Genomic DNA, 16,816 nt, shown 5'->3' with positions numbered 1-16,816 from the left:
CCCCTATATAGTCCAAGAAAACATTTTATAGTTTACTTAAAATAGAAAACCTCTGCAAAAGCAGACTGTTGCAAGTAAACAATGTTTTTGAAGAGATTTCCCCCTCGGTGGAGCAGCAGACCAGGCGGCTCCACACTCAAAGTCACGCAAAGGGCATTTATCTGCACTCCAATCAATAGGGTCCATGGCAATTGTTGTGATAGCAAACAGTACATTTGTGACTTGGCAGCTCATCTGAAGGGTGCCGATTCACTTCTATGGATCTCAGTCAAGATTTAACAAAAGGCAGTCTCTAGGGGCTGGATTCAGTATATTGTGCCACTTAATTTCCTCAGCTGCATTCAAAGGCAAATTTGGCCAGCATACTCAACACTATTTTTTTTAAAAAACCTCTTTATTTATGCAGAATTTTTGTACTTAGAAAATGCAAAGTAGGTGAAGGATATCATATATCCTACTGCAACAAAGTAATAATATATAAATGAAATATCTTGTTAAATGACTGGTCTTTAAATGCTGTGAACCACTCCAATTTTATGTGTAGATATTATTTATTCTGCTCTCATAAACAATTGTTAGCTCAACAAAAACTCCTTATAAGTTTAGTAAATTTTACACGAATAAAGAATGAGATAAAAAATCAAAAATAATCTGGAATGAAACAGCATGGCCAATCCAAGAAATGTTGAGTGGCTACACAGAATCCTTGGTTTTGATGAAGCTCACAGTAATTCCATGGTTGCAGGATGCCGCAGTGGCAGGTGTCCTCTGCTGACCTGTTCTGCAGGGCATTTCACCTCAGCTGCTTGACACAAAACATCTGCAAGCTGCACAGCATCTAACTTTGTCTCAAATGTTAAAATTGGTTATTCTGGTCCGTTTCATACAGAGCTACCTACACTTTCTGTGCCTGGAATTCAATCATATTTTGCACTGGCCCTGGTACACAGGTCATCTCGAACCAGGATTGTTACTAAGATAGCAATAAGCATTATTTAAGCCAAAAATTCTGTAAAATGCATATATCTGGATAGACCAATAAGTGGGAGAAGAGTTCTGATGGAGATTTTTGCAATATGCAATCCAAAAATAATTATCTGAAAAGACATAATGAAATTTCGCAGTGAGTTCACTATTCTGGAGAACTGAAGAGGATATTTGTGCCTCTAAAAATACTCTCAATGCTCCTAATAAAGAGGTAATTACAAAATTGTTCATTACTTTTGAGAATTAAGTTTTTAAAATTTCTTAAAGGTCATAATTTTTCTTTCACTTTTTTTAAATAAACTTGTTTGGGCTGTAATGGATTTTGTATTTAAAATAAGAATTTGAAATAATTTAGATAATTTTAAAGGAAATTTAGCTTGCTTTTAAGAAAGACAGATTTATGTATTTGATCTTTGTTTCCACAATATATTGAATTGGTAAGACAGTTTCTATGTTGGAAATTAAAGACAATTTTCTGTTTGTTAAGAAGCAAGCAAGAACAACTGATGAACAAACAAAAGCAAATACAAACAATAGGGTGTTTATTCATATCACCTTGAAAAAACCAAAAAAGTAGGGAGATAATAAAAGGAAAACATTCATCATCAGTTATCATTTATTCACCTGTGTAACGCAAAACACTTCTGAGCATAAGTGGAAGGGAAGGACTTTGCCAATATTTACAACTTACTGCTTCCACTATCTTCTGGAAAATTCCCAATTTCATCACACTCATGACTTGTTACATAACCTAATAAAACTCTATCTACATATTCATTCTCATAAATTTTTTCACATATATAAAATATTCACAAAACAAATTCATTTAAGAAATTCGGTTCATTTACTTCCCAAGAGGGGCAGAATTTTCAGTAATAACCATATCACCCACTTAATTTTCATACTGGAAAAGAGTTTCCTCATATCACTTCCAGTCAGAAGTCATAATCCCCCCCCCACACCATTTCAGATTAAATAGATGTCTCCAATATAAACCATATATTTCAGCTTTTTAGGTTTTTTATGTTTAAAAAGAAACTGGTCACTGGCAGTAACTCCACAACAGTTCTTTGTCATACTCTATTAAGGCTAGAAATAAATGTCCTAGTTTTTTAAGTTGGTTAGGAAAAAAATTCAATTAGCAGCAACTTAAAATAATTGTTTTGTGGGATTCTAAGAACCTGTTTTCATTTTTGGTCTTTGTACACTGAAATTCATTTTGTTTGAAGGAAACAATTGGCTATGACTGAACAATTTTTCACTTCTGGTAGATACATCAGTGAGGAACCTGTGTAGAAGACAGACTAACAACACATTTCAAATGGAGCTGCAGGTCTCCATAAAATCCATTCTGTGAAACTAGTTAGAACATAGTAATACCTATATTTGTAATTTTTTGAGTTTAATCTGGACTTGGTAGTATAGAATTATCCATAAGCTTTGACACTCCAGGATATTAAAACAGGCTAGACAATTAAAAGAAAAAACTACAGTTTTTAAATAAATATTTTCAATTAGTTCATATAAAAGCTATTCAAAGCATTTTAAAATTTGTCCTGAATCTACACTCTGTATGCTGAGTTCTTTCAAACCACTGAGAAAGCAAGAACTTTTGGCAAGCCCAAGGTCTTTGAAGTTAAAAATTGTTTCTTTCAGACAATTAGTCACCAAATTTACAGTAAATCAGTAACTTATCTGTCCCTTATAAAAACTGTTCCTTTATATTAATATCTTTATTAACAACAGATGCAAAGAGATGGGAAACCCCCCAATAAACTACTTAGAATCACTGAAGAGGAGCCCATATTCTAACACACACTCTAAAAGTCTCTGCTACCAAAAAAAAAAGCAAGATAATATTACCCTAAAGAAAATGAGGAAAGAATTTCACAATAAGAAAACTTCTTCTATCTTATCACTGAGTATCTAGTATGCTAAATACAGGTGTTTGGTTTTATAAAATTTAAATCTTTGAAAAATATGTCTATTGCAAAACATACCTGCAAGAGGAGTTCTCCTTCCAGGATCTGCATCCCTTCTCCACACTTTCCTGTTCTAGAGGTTTCCTGAATGCCATTTCTTTCTGGTCTGGTAGAGCTAGATGATTTCAATGCAACTAGAACAAAGAAAATTAAAAAAATTGAGTGATCTTTGAAAGGCTCTATAGAAATTTAGGTAATGATCTGCTATTTTGTGTAAAAAAAAAATGGATTTAAATATATGCATTTTTATAAATTATAAATACAATCTAATGAAAGATTTTTGTTTCCATATCAAACTTTTTCCTTACCTTAAGAGTGAGCCCTCCAATTTTGTCATCTTTCTCTTTTCTATATATAATACTTTCACAACAAAATCATTATTCTTACAAATCAACCCAAGCGTCATAATTTTATACCTTTTCTCCTCCTTGTCTTTCTCTTTACTATAAGACTCACTTCTAGTTTGTCACTCTTGTGATAAATAAAGGACATTTTTGTTTTCATAGACCATCCTCCCATGACGGCAACAACTCTGTGTTAAGGTAGGGAAATCTTATCCCACCTAATTTCAGACATCAAACTATGGTTCATCAGACAGGTAAAGCCTGCTCTAGACCTAAGGCTCTCTTCAGGGTAAGGAACCAAAGAAACATGAACCCTAAATTCATGGCACATAGTAAAAAATCCCAACAAAACAAAGAAAGGTATTTAAAACAAAAAGATGTGGGTATTTTCTGTCATAGTTAAATTTCAACCTTTTAAACAACTCTTTCCAACTGCAGATAAAATACTATAACAATGAATCATCATTATTCAGATCACAAATATATCTAATTGAAAGAAAAAAATACCCAATGACTAAGAAATGAAGAATCAGATCATATTGCTGTGAAGTTTCCAAAAGACATTCCCATCTCTGCATCCTTCTAATAAAAAGGATTCTGTCAAATAAAGCTACATATTCAAAGATCATCCATAACTCAGAATTTCCCTACTCTTCAATGCTCCAAAAGAGAGGAGGAAAAGAAAGAAGTCTTCAAATTAGTCTGAGTGGGTCTGCAGTGTCTAAACAGCTTCAAATTACTTGAGCAATTGTACCTTAAACCTTTACCATAAAATCAAAGGCCACCACCTCCCAGCCCCAGAATGCCTGTGATGCAAAGCAAAGGGAAATTTATAATAGAATAAAACTTATAGAAACAACCACACTTCTGTAAAATACAAGTTTCTCACAATGATGGGATATTCAGCCTAAATTTCAAATTATTTTTGAATCTGCCGAAAACCTTCATTTTTCCATTGTTCAGAACTTTATTCAAGAATCCTGAAGAACTTCTGTTCACTCACTTTTAAATTACATTAAATTATATTTTACCCTATATATATTGCCTGAAAGATAAATGATGCCTTTCCCGTTTTTTGAAGCTATCATGGTAGCTAAGAACTTTCAAGCCAGATAGTTTTCATTAAAATATACCTCAAAGGCACCACAGAGGAAAAATGTGCTTTAAAGAGACATTAACTGATTAATCATATTAGAAGGTATCTAAAGGTTTGCTTTGAAATGAAAACCCTAATGCTGTTTTTCCTACAAGGTAGTCAAAATGTCCTGCAACAGGCCACAGGGAGGTATAGTCACAGCAAATTCATGTGAATACATTACAAAGCCAATTTTTTTTCTAGCACTATTGCAAAAGTATATATATAGAATATTCACTAAACATCCCTGAAGCCAACAAGCAGTAGAAGAAAACGTTTCAAAATGTATCTTATATGATTATTGAACAAGTCCAAATTCAGCTGTGAAAGCTGCAAGTAAAGATGCCTAATCACCCTTGCCATTCTTCAAAATACTATATGTAATTAAATACAAGTGAGTTTTTTCTTTTATAATGTCTAATAGGGTTAAATACTGTCTGAGAGATAAAATCTGTCAGGGTTCCTGACTCAAACATAGCCAATGCATTGGTGGCTATATTCCTCCTAACTTTCAAGGTGCACAAGAGGTAAGTGTCATTTTAAACATTTTCCAGAATTGGTATCTACACCTTTTGCAGAAATCAGAATGTGCATGGAATCAAGCTGTTCCCAACTAAGGCACATGGAAAATCGCCAATAATTGAGATTAGAGAAAATGGAAGATACAGTGGAAATTAGAGCTGTATATCCATAGTTTGGTATGCAATTCATGTAAAAAAAATGAAACAAATCCAAATTTTCCCTTTTCTGCCAGATAACTCACAGGCCTGTCAGTGCCAAGTCCCTGACACTGAACAATCCCAGATACCAGGATGCACACTTGTAATGTGTGCTTTTACACTGTCAAAATGAAGGCCACCAGAAACAAGGAGCCTTATATCATGGGAGGAGCACCTTGCTAAGCAGCAGTTCAGAACAGACTTATCTAGACAATCAGGTGGTCTCAGAAATACCAGCTAGAGATATACTAATAGGTAATGGAAAGGAGAACTAAATCTTACAAAGCATAACTCATCAAAAAGTAATATTACAGTCAACATCACACAAGTTAAAACCAGCCATGTGTGTTCTGCTAGTTCTCATAGTCTGTCTTACTCATGTCATCAGACAAAATAATCTCAGTAGTTCATTACTTTATAGTCTTTGAACATCTGAATTAAATAGAATGCATTGTGTGCTATCCTTGCTTAATTTTCCTACACAGGAAATTAAAACATGAATACCCCACAGAGTAAAGAGGAAAAATCTGTACACATACTCTAGATTATATTCACCATCAAATTACTTCTCAGAATTTCCCACTAATAATTTCAAAGCATCAAAAATACAGCAAATTTGCTTATACTTGTAGAAAAACTCAAAACCAAATGACCAAACAAACAAAAAACCCCAAATCAAAAAATATCTGTTAAACAGCTTGAGCAGGAGGGTTGCATTGTAAGCACCTCCTTTCCAAGTAGGTTAATGATTGTCATTTAATCCTATGTCCTGCAATAAGTATTATTTCCATTGCCTAGACTTCCCTGATTTGAAGTACAAGTTAAATCTCAAAGACAACTAGATAGTGACATTTAATGGATGTTTCTAGACATAAATATATATATATTCTGATACATTTGTTTTATGATTGTGAAATGCTTTAGAACACAAGCCAGCAAATGTAAAAGACAGTTGCTTTTAACTTACATCTACAAAGATAAATTCAATAATAATGGTTACATCAGTATTTGCCAGCTTCTTATCTCTGACTTTAACCGTTACATTCAGGTGATAAGAGACTTATATGGAGATGCAGTGTACTTTATTAGACTAACAGTATGGAGTGGGGGGAAAAAATATTTGACATACATCTACTTCTTCAGGTCTGAAACAGTTCTAGCAATTGAGTTCTAACTGCTGACAAAAGCCATCTTTCATTTTAAAACCATAAAAGTACTCATTAAAAAATCATTTACATAAGGAGAACAGGTATTAGGTGGCCTCCCTTCTTTCCAAGGACCAATAGTCAGTATGAGAAACTGCATGAGTTATAAGCAGTTTGCTGAATCAACTAATAATTCATGATAGATTAATTTCATTAAATATCGGCTAAGATATTTAGAAAGTAATCTGAGGAAAATGATTTTAAAAATAATTCTATCTACTGTCTCATTTAATTTCTATGCTCTTCTTAAAGACTGCCTGTAGTCCAAGATGAAAAATGTCTTTTTCACCTTCAAATACCTGATCTCTAGTGTTTATATTTGGTAGGTATGCTAGGTATGCTCTCCTCAAGCTCCAACCCACAACCAACATCCTCTTCCTTCCAGGCTGTCCCTCCTGCTCTCAATAAGAGCCCCTGCCACGAGTTCCTCACTTGACAGGCTGCTGCCCTGAACTCCCAGCTCCATTATTGCACCCACTTCAGTGACCAGGCAGCCATCTGTAGCTTACAGAGCACCTTCAACAGGAATCCCTTAAATGATGATTCCATATTCTCTTACCAGAAGTTAACAACAGCAGAGAATTGCAAAATTGTCACAGAGCAAGTGCAAATAGACTCTAATTGATGTAGTTGAGAGGGCCTTACTTGTGCTAATTGTTGCAAAGTTAGTAAAGTAAGTGGAGATGCAGAGAATTCATCATAAGGTATAAGGCATCGTGTTAGCAATTTTATAATTATTAAGTTTCTGAAAAACATTTATGCAGAAGGTTGATTTAAGACATACATACTTGAAATTGTTGAATTTACTATTACTTTAAGAATACAGTTTAGATAGTTAAATTACTTAAAGACAAAGGATTCAAAAACTCTTCCACTTTCCCCATTCATAAAAGAAGGGAAAACCTACAGCACTTATACAAATATTCAAAAGAAATATCAATAACAACAAAATCTAATAAAAATACCTTTCACCTCAATGTAACTAATATTTTATGTAATAATCAGTTGCCTGACCATAAAACAACATAACAGTATCCATCCAACATAGTGGGTATGAGGACACTGTCATTACTCAACTTGGCCAAACCAAGTTTATTATACTGTTTTCCTCAAATCTAGAAACTACTAAATTGGGTAAAAGGTACTCTTTTTTTTCCAAGTACTAAGTAAATAAGAACTGAGTAAATAAGAAAAATAACTAGAAGTTCTTTTTTTCTGTTTTGAGTGAATAAAGAAGCTTTTCTGACACAAATACACATTTGCTGGTGTTCAGCTGTGAAGTCTGGAGATATTTTTCTCCACTGAAACCTGAGCATTCGCACACCAAATGTCTCCTATTCGATTATCAAAGGAGTGAAAAAATGTATGATTAAGCTTTCCATCTCAAAATTCATCTAATCCAGCCACGTGTTATTAGAGTGCTGAATAAAACCATTTCAGCAACTGCTGGCTGAAAAGCTTTATGGAAACCATACCCCAGTACAATGTGTTTAGAACATTTTCCTACCTTTTTTTCCCCAAAGTAAAAGCATAGCAAATTGTTTTGGAGGAGCAGGGGTAGCTCACTACTGAGAGGTGTAAAGAACAGAATATCAAGATGCCAAATTTTAAACAGACCTTTTAAAATCATACTGAGAGTCAACAAATTTCTTTGAATCAGACTTGAGATAATTTTTACTTTTAGGTGAATGATCTGTACAAGGCTAAACATGTATTGAAGCAACACTTGTCTAATATTGAAAGTATATCACTAGCACATCAGTGATGCAGTGCTGGAATTTAATCTTAAAGAGCTTCCCAGAAGTGCTTTAAATCAAATTTTGGCACGGCTTCCAAAATCCGGCCAAACAGGTCAAAGTTTGCAGTCAAAGCCAACTGAGACCGTTTCATAACCTTTTCAGCAGATTTATAAATTCTCCTTGTCTGTTCTAGATTACTGTACAAAAACAACAGTTCTCTTGAGGGGGGTGGTCTTGCTCCAGCAACAAATGCTGAGCTTCGACACGAAGGCCACCAGCTAACACAAGACAAGGAGGGCACTACTGAGAAAACAGTAGTTTAATATTAAACTCTTGCCTAAATCATTAACATAAGCTAAACTGTTTATACTGGTGAAAGATCCATTTTAAGTGGGAGAAAGTATTATATATACACACCCATGTATCTACATGCAACTTTATCTATTTCCATTACTTAAGATATATAAAACATTTTGCACCTGCCACCTCTGACACTGTCAAGGCAAAAATGTTTATGAAAGTTAAGTAACACAAGGAAAAAATGCAACTAATTATTTTTCTAGGAAGATAAAAGATGCATTGACTGCATATTTTGTAAATAGCTACACTTTTAGATAGCAAAACCTATAAATTTTAGTAATAAAATTTGTGAAGGATTGCTCTGTATTCAGAGATACAAGAGAAAATAAATATCATAACTAGTTCTAAAGTCAGTTATATTACATGAGGCAAGATTGACTTCTGTGTAGCTCCATTTACAAGCAAAACACATTACATATAGGGGAGAAAAAGTCTTCACTGTGCTTTGCATCCTTAAATTTTCCATTTTTTACCTTTTCATTTATGATTCTGAATAATTGTCAAGATAGATTTACAGTGGGTCTTCTTGCTTACATGTCTGAAGATGAAATAATTTAAGAGCAGTCTTCCTGGTAAATGTATTAAAAAATACAGGTCAGCCTCTAAATTACAGTAAACTGCGCAATGTATAACAACTTGTGTTCTCCATTGCTACTGATACACCAAAATGTAATAAATACATTAATAAAAATGTAAAAAATACATAACTTTTCTGATGTGCAGAGCGACATCAGAAGATTTCAAAGCAATATCAGAAGAAAACAACTTACAAAAGTAGTTATGGAAGTTGAGTAACCAGATTTTGTAAATATAAGCAAAATGAGGATGAAATTGTACATTTGGTGGTAATAACAAAGGATACATTTTTTACCCCCTAAGCATCAACGAATGAACCTAATTATGACAATACTGAAACTGCTTTCAAATAATATATTTTAAAGCAGAAAAATTACCAATAACACATAGGAGCTGCCTTTACTTTCTAGAAAAAAGCCCAATATAGTTTAAAAACTAGTTACAACCAACCTTCAGCCTCAGAAGCCATGGTACATTGATTCATAAGCATATTTTCAGCTAATGTGGAAGCATATAAATATGTTTACATATTTAGGAAAAGCTACTGAAAGAACCAATAAGCTACAGAAGACAGGTATTCTTGGTTTGGCCTCAAAGAAATTATTCATGGTTCAAGAGAGAGAAAATGCCATGAAGCAGCTATCACAAGAGGATAAATCATACCACCATGAATACTTTAAAGAAACGTTAGTAGGTTATGGTTGGTGAAAGAAGAAAAAAAGAGTCTCAGAGGAAGTAAAACTTTAATAAAAAGTTTTAACTGAAAAATTATTTCCACTACTTAGAAAAGGAGAACGGTATGTGGGTACGTGGTCAGGTTCTGGGCATTTCCTGGGCTTTTGAGAGTCAATCACTTATCTGTTGCACAGATACAGATTGCTTAATGATGTTACAAATCCCTAGAAATCAAACATTTCCAGGTGTGCATATTTTGTGACTGCAACCAGAGCCCAGCAGTGCCACAGATGCACTGGATGCACTACAAGCTCTGTGCATGTGCACCCCTCCATTTCCAATCATCCAGTACTTCCTTTCTAGCCCAAATTCAAACCAAACAAAATGCACACTCATCAGCCATACAATCAGACACAGCAGAGAGCACAAGTCTACCCATCTGTGACAATGCTCAAGTATAAAACAAACTTTATTTAAGGGAGGAAGAAATGTAGGGCTTGCCCAAAAATGCTTAGGCTAAGAACAGGAAAAGGAAATTTTCATCTCCAAAGCAGATGATTCCAAAGGTTAAAAGTTCCTTAATACAAAACTTTTCAATAGAAATTATTGGGAACCTATAGTGGCTGTCACCAAAGCACCTACTGCAATATAGCCATATGTATTTGCTAGACTATGGGGAAATATTTATACTTTTGGCATAATCAAGATAAAGCAATTTCAATATTAAGTTTCTAGTAAGAATCCTACTTGAACATTTCAGAGAACATGGATAAAAGCAGACCTAGAAACCAAAAATAAACCAGTAAATATTTTGTCAGCATTGGACTGAAATTATTCAAGGTACAGCTCCAGAAGGCTTCCCAAGGGCCCTGCTGTACTTACACTTCAGACATGTCTTCATATATATTTTACACTCAACAAGAGAAAAGTGCAGAAGTGGTACACATTACTTGAATTGCTGCAGGAGTCTAAAATAGTCTCTTCATTGCAATCAATATATAACAAATATACACGAAGAATAAAAGCAGCATGCAACATTTTTCTCAGTACCAAATGCCACAATTTTTGAGCGTGTGATATTTCAGACTGACCTAACAAAACCCATCTAAATTTAAAATGACCTTGTGTTTGCCCTACCATACAAAAAAGGTCCAAAGTGAAAAATACTATTTGTCATTTATCTGTGATCAACTAATACACTTAAATAATTTAGCGTGAAATCTATTTTTGGCATGAGGAAGTCTGTTGCTTGCCCTTTCAAAATTGACATGTCTGGAGTTCAGATCAGTTCTACTTGGTTTCCAGGTCTATGGCAAGGATACGTTTCCAATGTTCAGAGTTATAAATCATAAAACTGACAAAAACTTGGCAGGAGTGTCACCTTTTTTCCTACCTAAACTTCAATCAAATTTCATTGGCCAAGACTCAAAGGGAGCCACAAATTTGCCAGAAATTACATTTCTGAATCACAAGATTATTTATAAGATAGTAAATGAGTACACTCATTTGTTCTACCGGGGAAAAAAAGAAACAATCTTTTCTCTGAATCTAATTTTGCTACTCAGTAAAATTTACCAACACTAACAACAAACAAAAGCAGAAAAAACCTTTAAAAAGTTTCAAAATTCTACAGCTTTTGCTGATAAACCACCATATCCTAGAAATACTGTACTGTAGTATTTTAATTCCCCTTACTTGATGATATTTTATACTTGAACATACTATTAAAATATGTATATTTTAGTGAATAGGATTTTGATTTAAATTTGCAGGTATTTTTCATTTTAATAATTATTAAACTACATACATATAAAAAATAATACAAGGCCATATCAGCTACTTTTCAAAATATCTTGTAGTTACAAATGGTGAACTAGCAAGTTGGTAACTTATCTGCTGTTTTACAAGTTGTGGGTTTAGTGGACCACAATTTAAATCCTAAAACTCATTTATAATAAAACAAGGAGATATATTTTAAGAGTTGGTTGTACTGAAAAGTTATGTTCTGCTAAATGCATGACTGCATGTGTAAATTCTAAACAGGAGGAAGAAAACCATAAACTTTTCCTTTCTAGCACCTGAAATATGGGAAAGCCTGTATGAAAAATTTCTAACTCTTCCTGGCATTATTTTTATACCACCAAAAAGCCTCTTAGAAGAAATTAACTCTAACCTCAGTCTCCTATGGAAAGCTGAATAGGTAACAGCAGGTAACCAGGACAGGAATTAGATCTTACCTAATGAGTTTATTTATGATGGGCTAAATGTGTAGCAACTTCCTGAGCCAGAATTTGGACAAGATATTGGGTCTCCACTGTTATTTTGGAAAAAATATCCAAAACCTCATCTTAATATCCTAAAAGAATGATGATTTAATGCAACAGCCTGCAAAAGCGGCAGCTGTCTTTCTCCATGGCTTCAATCACGGCAGCACTTTAAGACAGCAGAAGTTTACATCCAAAAATGAGGAAGGCAATAAAAAGTGCAGAATCTCTGGCTTAGGTATATTTTTCAAACAGTACCAGCCACTATTATACTTCTCAAGCAAATACATAATTATATTATACACTACAGCATATACATGGGGCAGGCTGGGTGGTAGGCAGGCAAAAAAGAAAAAGACTGAGAGGCTGAAGACAATGAGGAAGTTATCAAAAATATGCCTAAAAGTTGAGAGGAGGAATGGTTTTGTGGTTCTGACATCACCTTCCTGTGCGTCGTGGTGGAAATCATACAGGCACTGTACACTTTATTTCCTTAACCATGAAACCAGAACAGGAGCACTTCAGCTCCACCAGCACTGCAAGGATAAATGCAGTAAAGATTTGGAAGTTCAGATTCTCTAACTGGGAGAGATTTCAGTGCTCCATGTAAAAATCACATTAGATGACACAAGGCTTAAAGCTTATAATTGCACAGTATTTCAATATCATCTTTCCTGACAATTTTGGTTTGCTATGTCAAACTACAAAGTTTATGAATTAAAGACCTATGAATGGTTATAGTCTCCATATAACTAACAAGGTAAACTTTTCAATGGCTTCCTATAAAGAAAGAACAAAAAGGGAAAAAAGGTCAGACTGGATTTTTTCCCAGACACTTTTATTGAAGACTGTGCTTAGGAGGTCGCACAGGACAGAGGTCTGTGTTTCTGATCTAGCAGAAATACAGAAATAGCAACAGCGAGCGTTATATAACTTATGTTGCTAAGGGTTAGGCTGTGACGCAAAGGAAAACTATATTTTATTCATTACAGCCCCAAAGAGGAGGCAAATAGAAAGGCAAGGAATGCTGCAAAGAAGGGGAACTGGAGCACACAGACAAACTCTGGTAGAAGAGGACTTGGGTAACAGGAACCTCTGACTCTGTCATCTGCTCTGCCCCACAGGGATCCATTTCACAGAGGGTCTGTTCCAGTCTGTCCATAAGTAAACTTGATAGAAACAGTCTGATAAAACCACAGAAAAACCATGGTGTAAGTTTGCAAAGCTTATTCCAATAATTCCAGCCTGGCAGGATTTTATATAATAAATACTTTAAATATTTAAAACTCTAAATATTAAAATACACCCTAGATACAACAAGCATTAACAAAAACTTACTACTGGAACAATTTATTTATTCATCTTTCAGAAACAACTGCTCAATTCAGTCAGATGTGTATAACAGTAAATCTAAAGCAAAACAATATTTTCATTAATATTTTACTATGTATGTCTACAAGCTTTCATAGACAGAACCTTTTCTTCAATACCATAAAATATTTTAACATATTTTATGGTTTTAAGATTCTAAAATTAATATAGAAAATTTTACTTATTGTTGTAAAAAAGCACTCTAGTAAAGGTTCTATTCCCAACAATACTAAATACAGAAATGATATGTCCCCTCCATAGCACAAGCTTTTAGTAAACCAAAAGGTAGGCAAAATTTTCTTAATATTTTAATGCTTTCATTCTACTTTTAATAAACTGCTTCAGAAATCAAGACAGATACTTAAATGCTATTCATTAGACATCACCACTTAATTTTACCCACAGATACCTATAAACACAGAAAGCTCCTGCTTGATGAGATTGCCCTGGAGGGCAACCACATGCACAAAGAAAGATGAGTGATAATACCGTATCAAGATTTCAGTTTCTTGTTGCTTGTTCAGTTTCTTTTTCAGTTTCATACTTTAGAAGAACTATGTGGCTTGTGTGGACTGGCAGAATTTTTTTCAGTTCGGGAGGAGAGGGGTTGGGGGTCTTGAGAGTTTTGGGGTTTTTGTTTTCTGTTTATGCTGTGGAGAAATTTTGTTTGTTTTGCAACTGTCTAGAAATACAAAGATTGTTCTGAGAATCTGACAGCAAAAGGGACCGCTCTGGAGCTGTGGCATTACCTGGCCACGGAGCTCAGAGACACCCAAGGTGTGATGCTGCAGTATCTTGTATCTCTGTACTCAACAACACTACAGCAAATTTAAAAGGGATTTCCATCTGCTTCCACATAACTTAGTTCCACAGCTTTACAGTAAACATGAGACTTTGCTAGATGCTCAGAAAAAACAGCTCCTTTGACTGACTCTTCATTTCACATGCATTCCTTTCTTGTTTGGGAATTCCACAAATTCTTATTTCTAAAGAAAATACAACATTGGAAAGGCTGTACATAAGTAATTACCATTTCCTCACGAAATGCTCAACTTTCACTGCACCTAAAATGCCATTTAAAAGGTAAGTTGGAAGATGCAATGTCTTAAAGGGGACAAAGCAACACTTTAAGGCAATAACTGCTGCTACACTGCATCACCACAGCAAATATTTAGTTAAATCTGAATAATACTTACTTCTTCCCCTTTTTTTTTTCTCTTTCTCCCCTCACTGACATTCTAGTAAGGTTTTCTTTGCTTATTTTACTAGAAATCCTCTAATCACCAGCGACCATTTTATCATGTCCAGCTTATATCCTCCTGTGATAACACTGCCCATTACCTTCAACAGTTCTTCTCCCTTTTTTCTATTACCCTACTTGGTACATCCACAGACAGCAATCATAACCCCTAGCCTGCATTCTGCCATGCTAAACATGACAAATACAGTCATCTCCTCTAATGCGTACTCTCTAGGGCTTCTTTGTTCCTGTTCCTGTGATATTTGTAAGACCCTAACTTGATTTGACAAACTGAATGACAATCTCAGATGTTCTGGAGAACCTCAGTTGTTTTAAATTCTTTGATAAATGAAGTAACCTTGTTCTGCAGGACTGTACCCTTCGATACTACCTCCAAGACTGCTCCAAGAGAATCTACCAAAATCTTCAGAAGGGAGATACAAAAGACAGCTAAGTCCAGCTTAATAAAAAGTCTTCCACATCACTTGTTTTAGTCCCACCAGAAAAGCTGGGACTTTAAGAACGACTACAAGTTTACAAAAATACTTATCAGTATTTATTAACTGCAGCTACTGAAGTGAAAAACATTCTCAGCATTTTAGTTTGGACAGTTATTGCCTGGCTCCCAGACTTCTGAAAACAGTCATATAACAGGAAACATTATTTTAACGTGGACAATTGCAGCAGAGATGGATATGGCTATAGGCCAGAGTACTGCACAACTCCAGAAGGCCAGATCCACATAAAGGACATGATACACGAAATCTGGGGTTCTATACCCAACATACTATTTAGAAAACTCCCAATTTAAATACCATATGTACTTCAGTTTCCTAAGTTCCACTGTAACCTCACCATGCACAGCTGCTGCACCTCCCTCTGGATGGGTAAGAATGGCTTGGCACTCATGTCACCCTGACCCCTAAGCATGGTGCAGAAATGGATTTCTCCTGACTGTTCCCCAATATGGCACAAATCCAGCTTCTTCTGGCAGCTGGCAGTCACTGATTCTTTTACAGGTCTGAAGAAAATTACATAGCTCTTTTTTTCAATGTCAGGATATAAACCCAGGTGTAATTCACTCCTCTGCTACAGGTGGTTCCCACTCCTCCCTCTTCCACTGCAGAAGAGGTCTGAAAGCTGGGGGTACAGGTAATACTTACTCTTCCTGCTGAAAAATATCTACCATACATAAAAGAAAAACAGTTTCTCAAGTCTGAAATATCCAATCAGAAAGCATATTCCATCTGGGAAACTGACAAAAAAGGGCAAGATTAATCTCTGACCCAGTCCCCATTGGAAAGGGACCACTCTGTTATGGGATGAGTGTTTCATGGGAAATGCATAATCTAGTCCACACAATTCCGTTTTCAAAAGACTTTAGATCCAGTAAGGTAATAAAGAAAAATCAGAAGCCAAGTAAATAAGAACATACTGAATTAATCTTGACAGAACATTTTTTATGTTGTAAAAAGTGTTTTTTATAGGGTAGGCTACAATATTATTAAGGCTACCTGCCCACAGAGTGGACATTGCAATGGAGAATTGGCAATCACTGATATTGGCCTTCCCATAGAAAAGAGAAACAGAAATAAGCTTAAAGCCAAAATTTGATTGCAGTTTTATTTATAATAAAAGGAATAATGTGCACATATTTTCTTGTGAACACCTGCATGATATTAAATTTGTTTTTACAGTTACACAGATTGTTCATGTTCTTACCAAGATAAATGTACTTTACTTCAAAATTTTAGTTTCAAGTTTGTGCCATGCCTTTATCAAGCATATTCAGATTCATATTAGAGTAAGCACAAATCAACTCATATTTTAATGGTGCCATCTGTCAAATTTTTTTGTATTCTACTGCCAAAGCAGCGAAAGATCAAATGAAGTAAAACCTAAACATGAGGTTTCATTTACCCTGCCACAAGAAATAATTTTCAAGGTGGCAAAGACAGATCTGCTTGATAATTACGTATTTTCTGCTAAATTGTTCCATATGCTTAGAATATTTGGGATTTAGCCAAGAAGAAAAGCAAAATCACTTCTCATAGTTGAGCAGTTCCTCCCCAAAATACACATCAAGTTATCCTTTTGCAGTTGATTCTTAGGTAAAAAAATTTACATTAGCAATTTATTTCACTATGTTCATCAGAAAAAACACAACACAAAGTTACAGAAATATATGCGTTTAGTTTAACAATTTAAAATGCAAGCTA

The 16,816-nt window shown here is 34.7% G+C and overlaps 1 protein-coding gene across 1 annotated transcript in view; it reads right to left on the bottom strand.

The window, feature by feature from the left end:
- The window catches only part of AHR (aryl hydrocarbon receptor), a 62,416-nt gene that overhangs the window by 20,815 nt on the left and 24,785 nt on the right, over positions 1–16,816 (bottom strand). The window contains exon 3 of the mRNA XM_058807566.1: positions 2,988–3,103. Coding sequence (XP_058663549.1) covers positions 2,988–3,103 — 116 coding nt within the window. The remainder of the gene's footprint in view (positions 1–2,987; positions 3,104–16,816) is intronic.

The sequence above is a fragment of the Ammospiza caudacuta genome, chromosome 1 (genome assembly GCF_027887145.1).
Source record: "Ammospiza caudacuta isolate bAmmCau1 chromosome 1, bAmmCau1.pri, whole genome shotgun sequence".
Taxonomy (NCBI): Eukaryota; Metazoa; Chordata; class Aves; order Passeriformes; family Passerellidae; genus Ammospiza; species Ammospiza caudacuta.
Note: the sequence above shows the minus strand (reverse complement) of the source record. Positions and strands in the feature narration are given on the sequence as shown.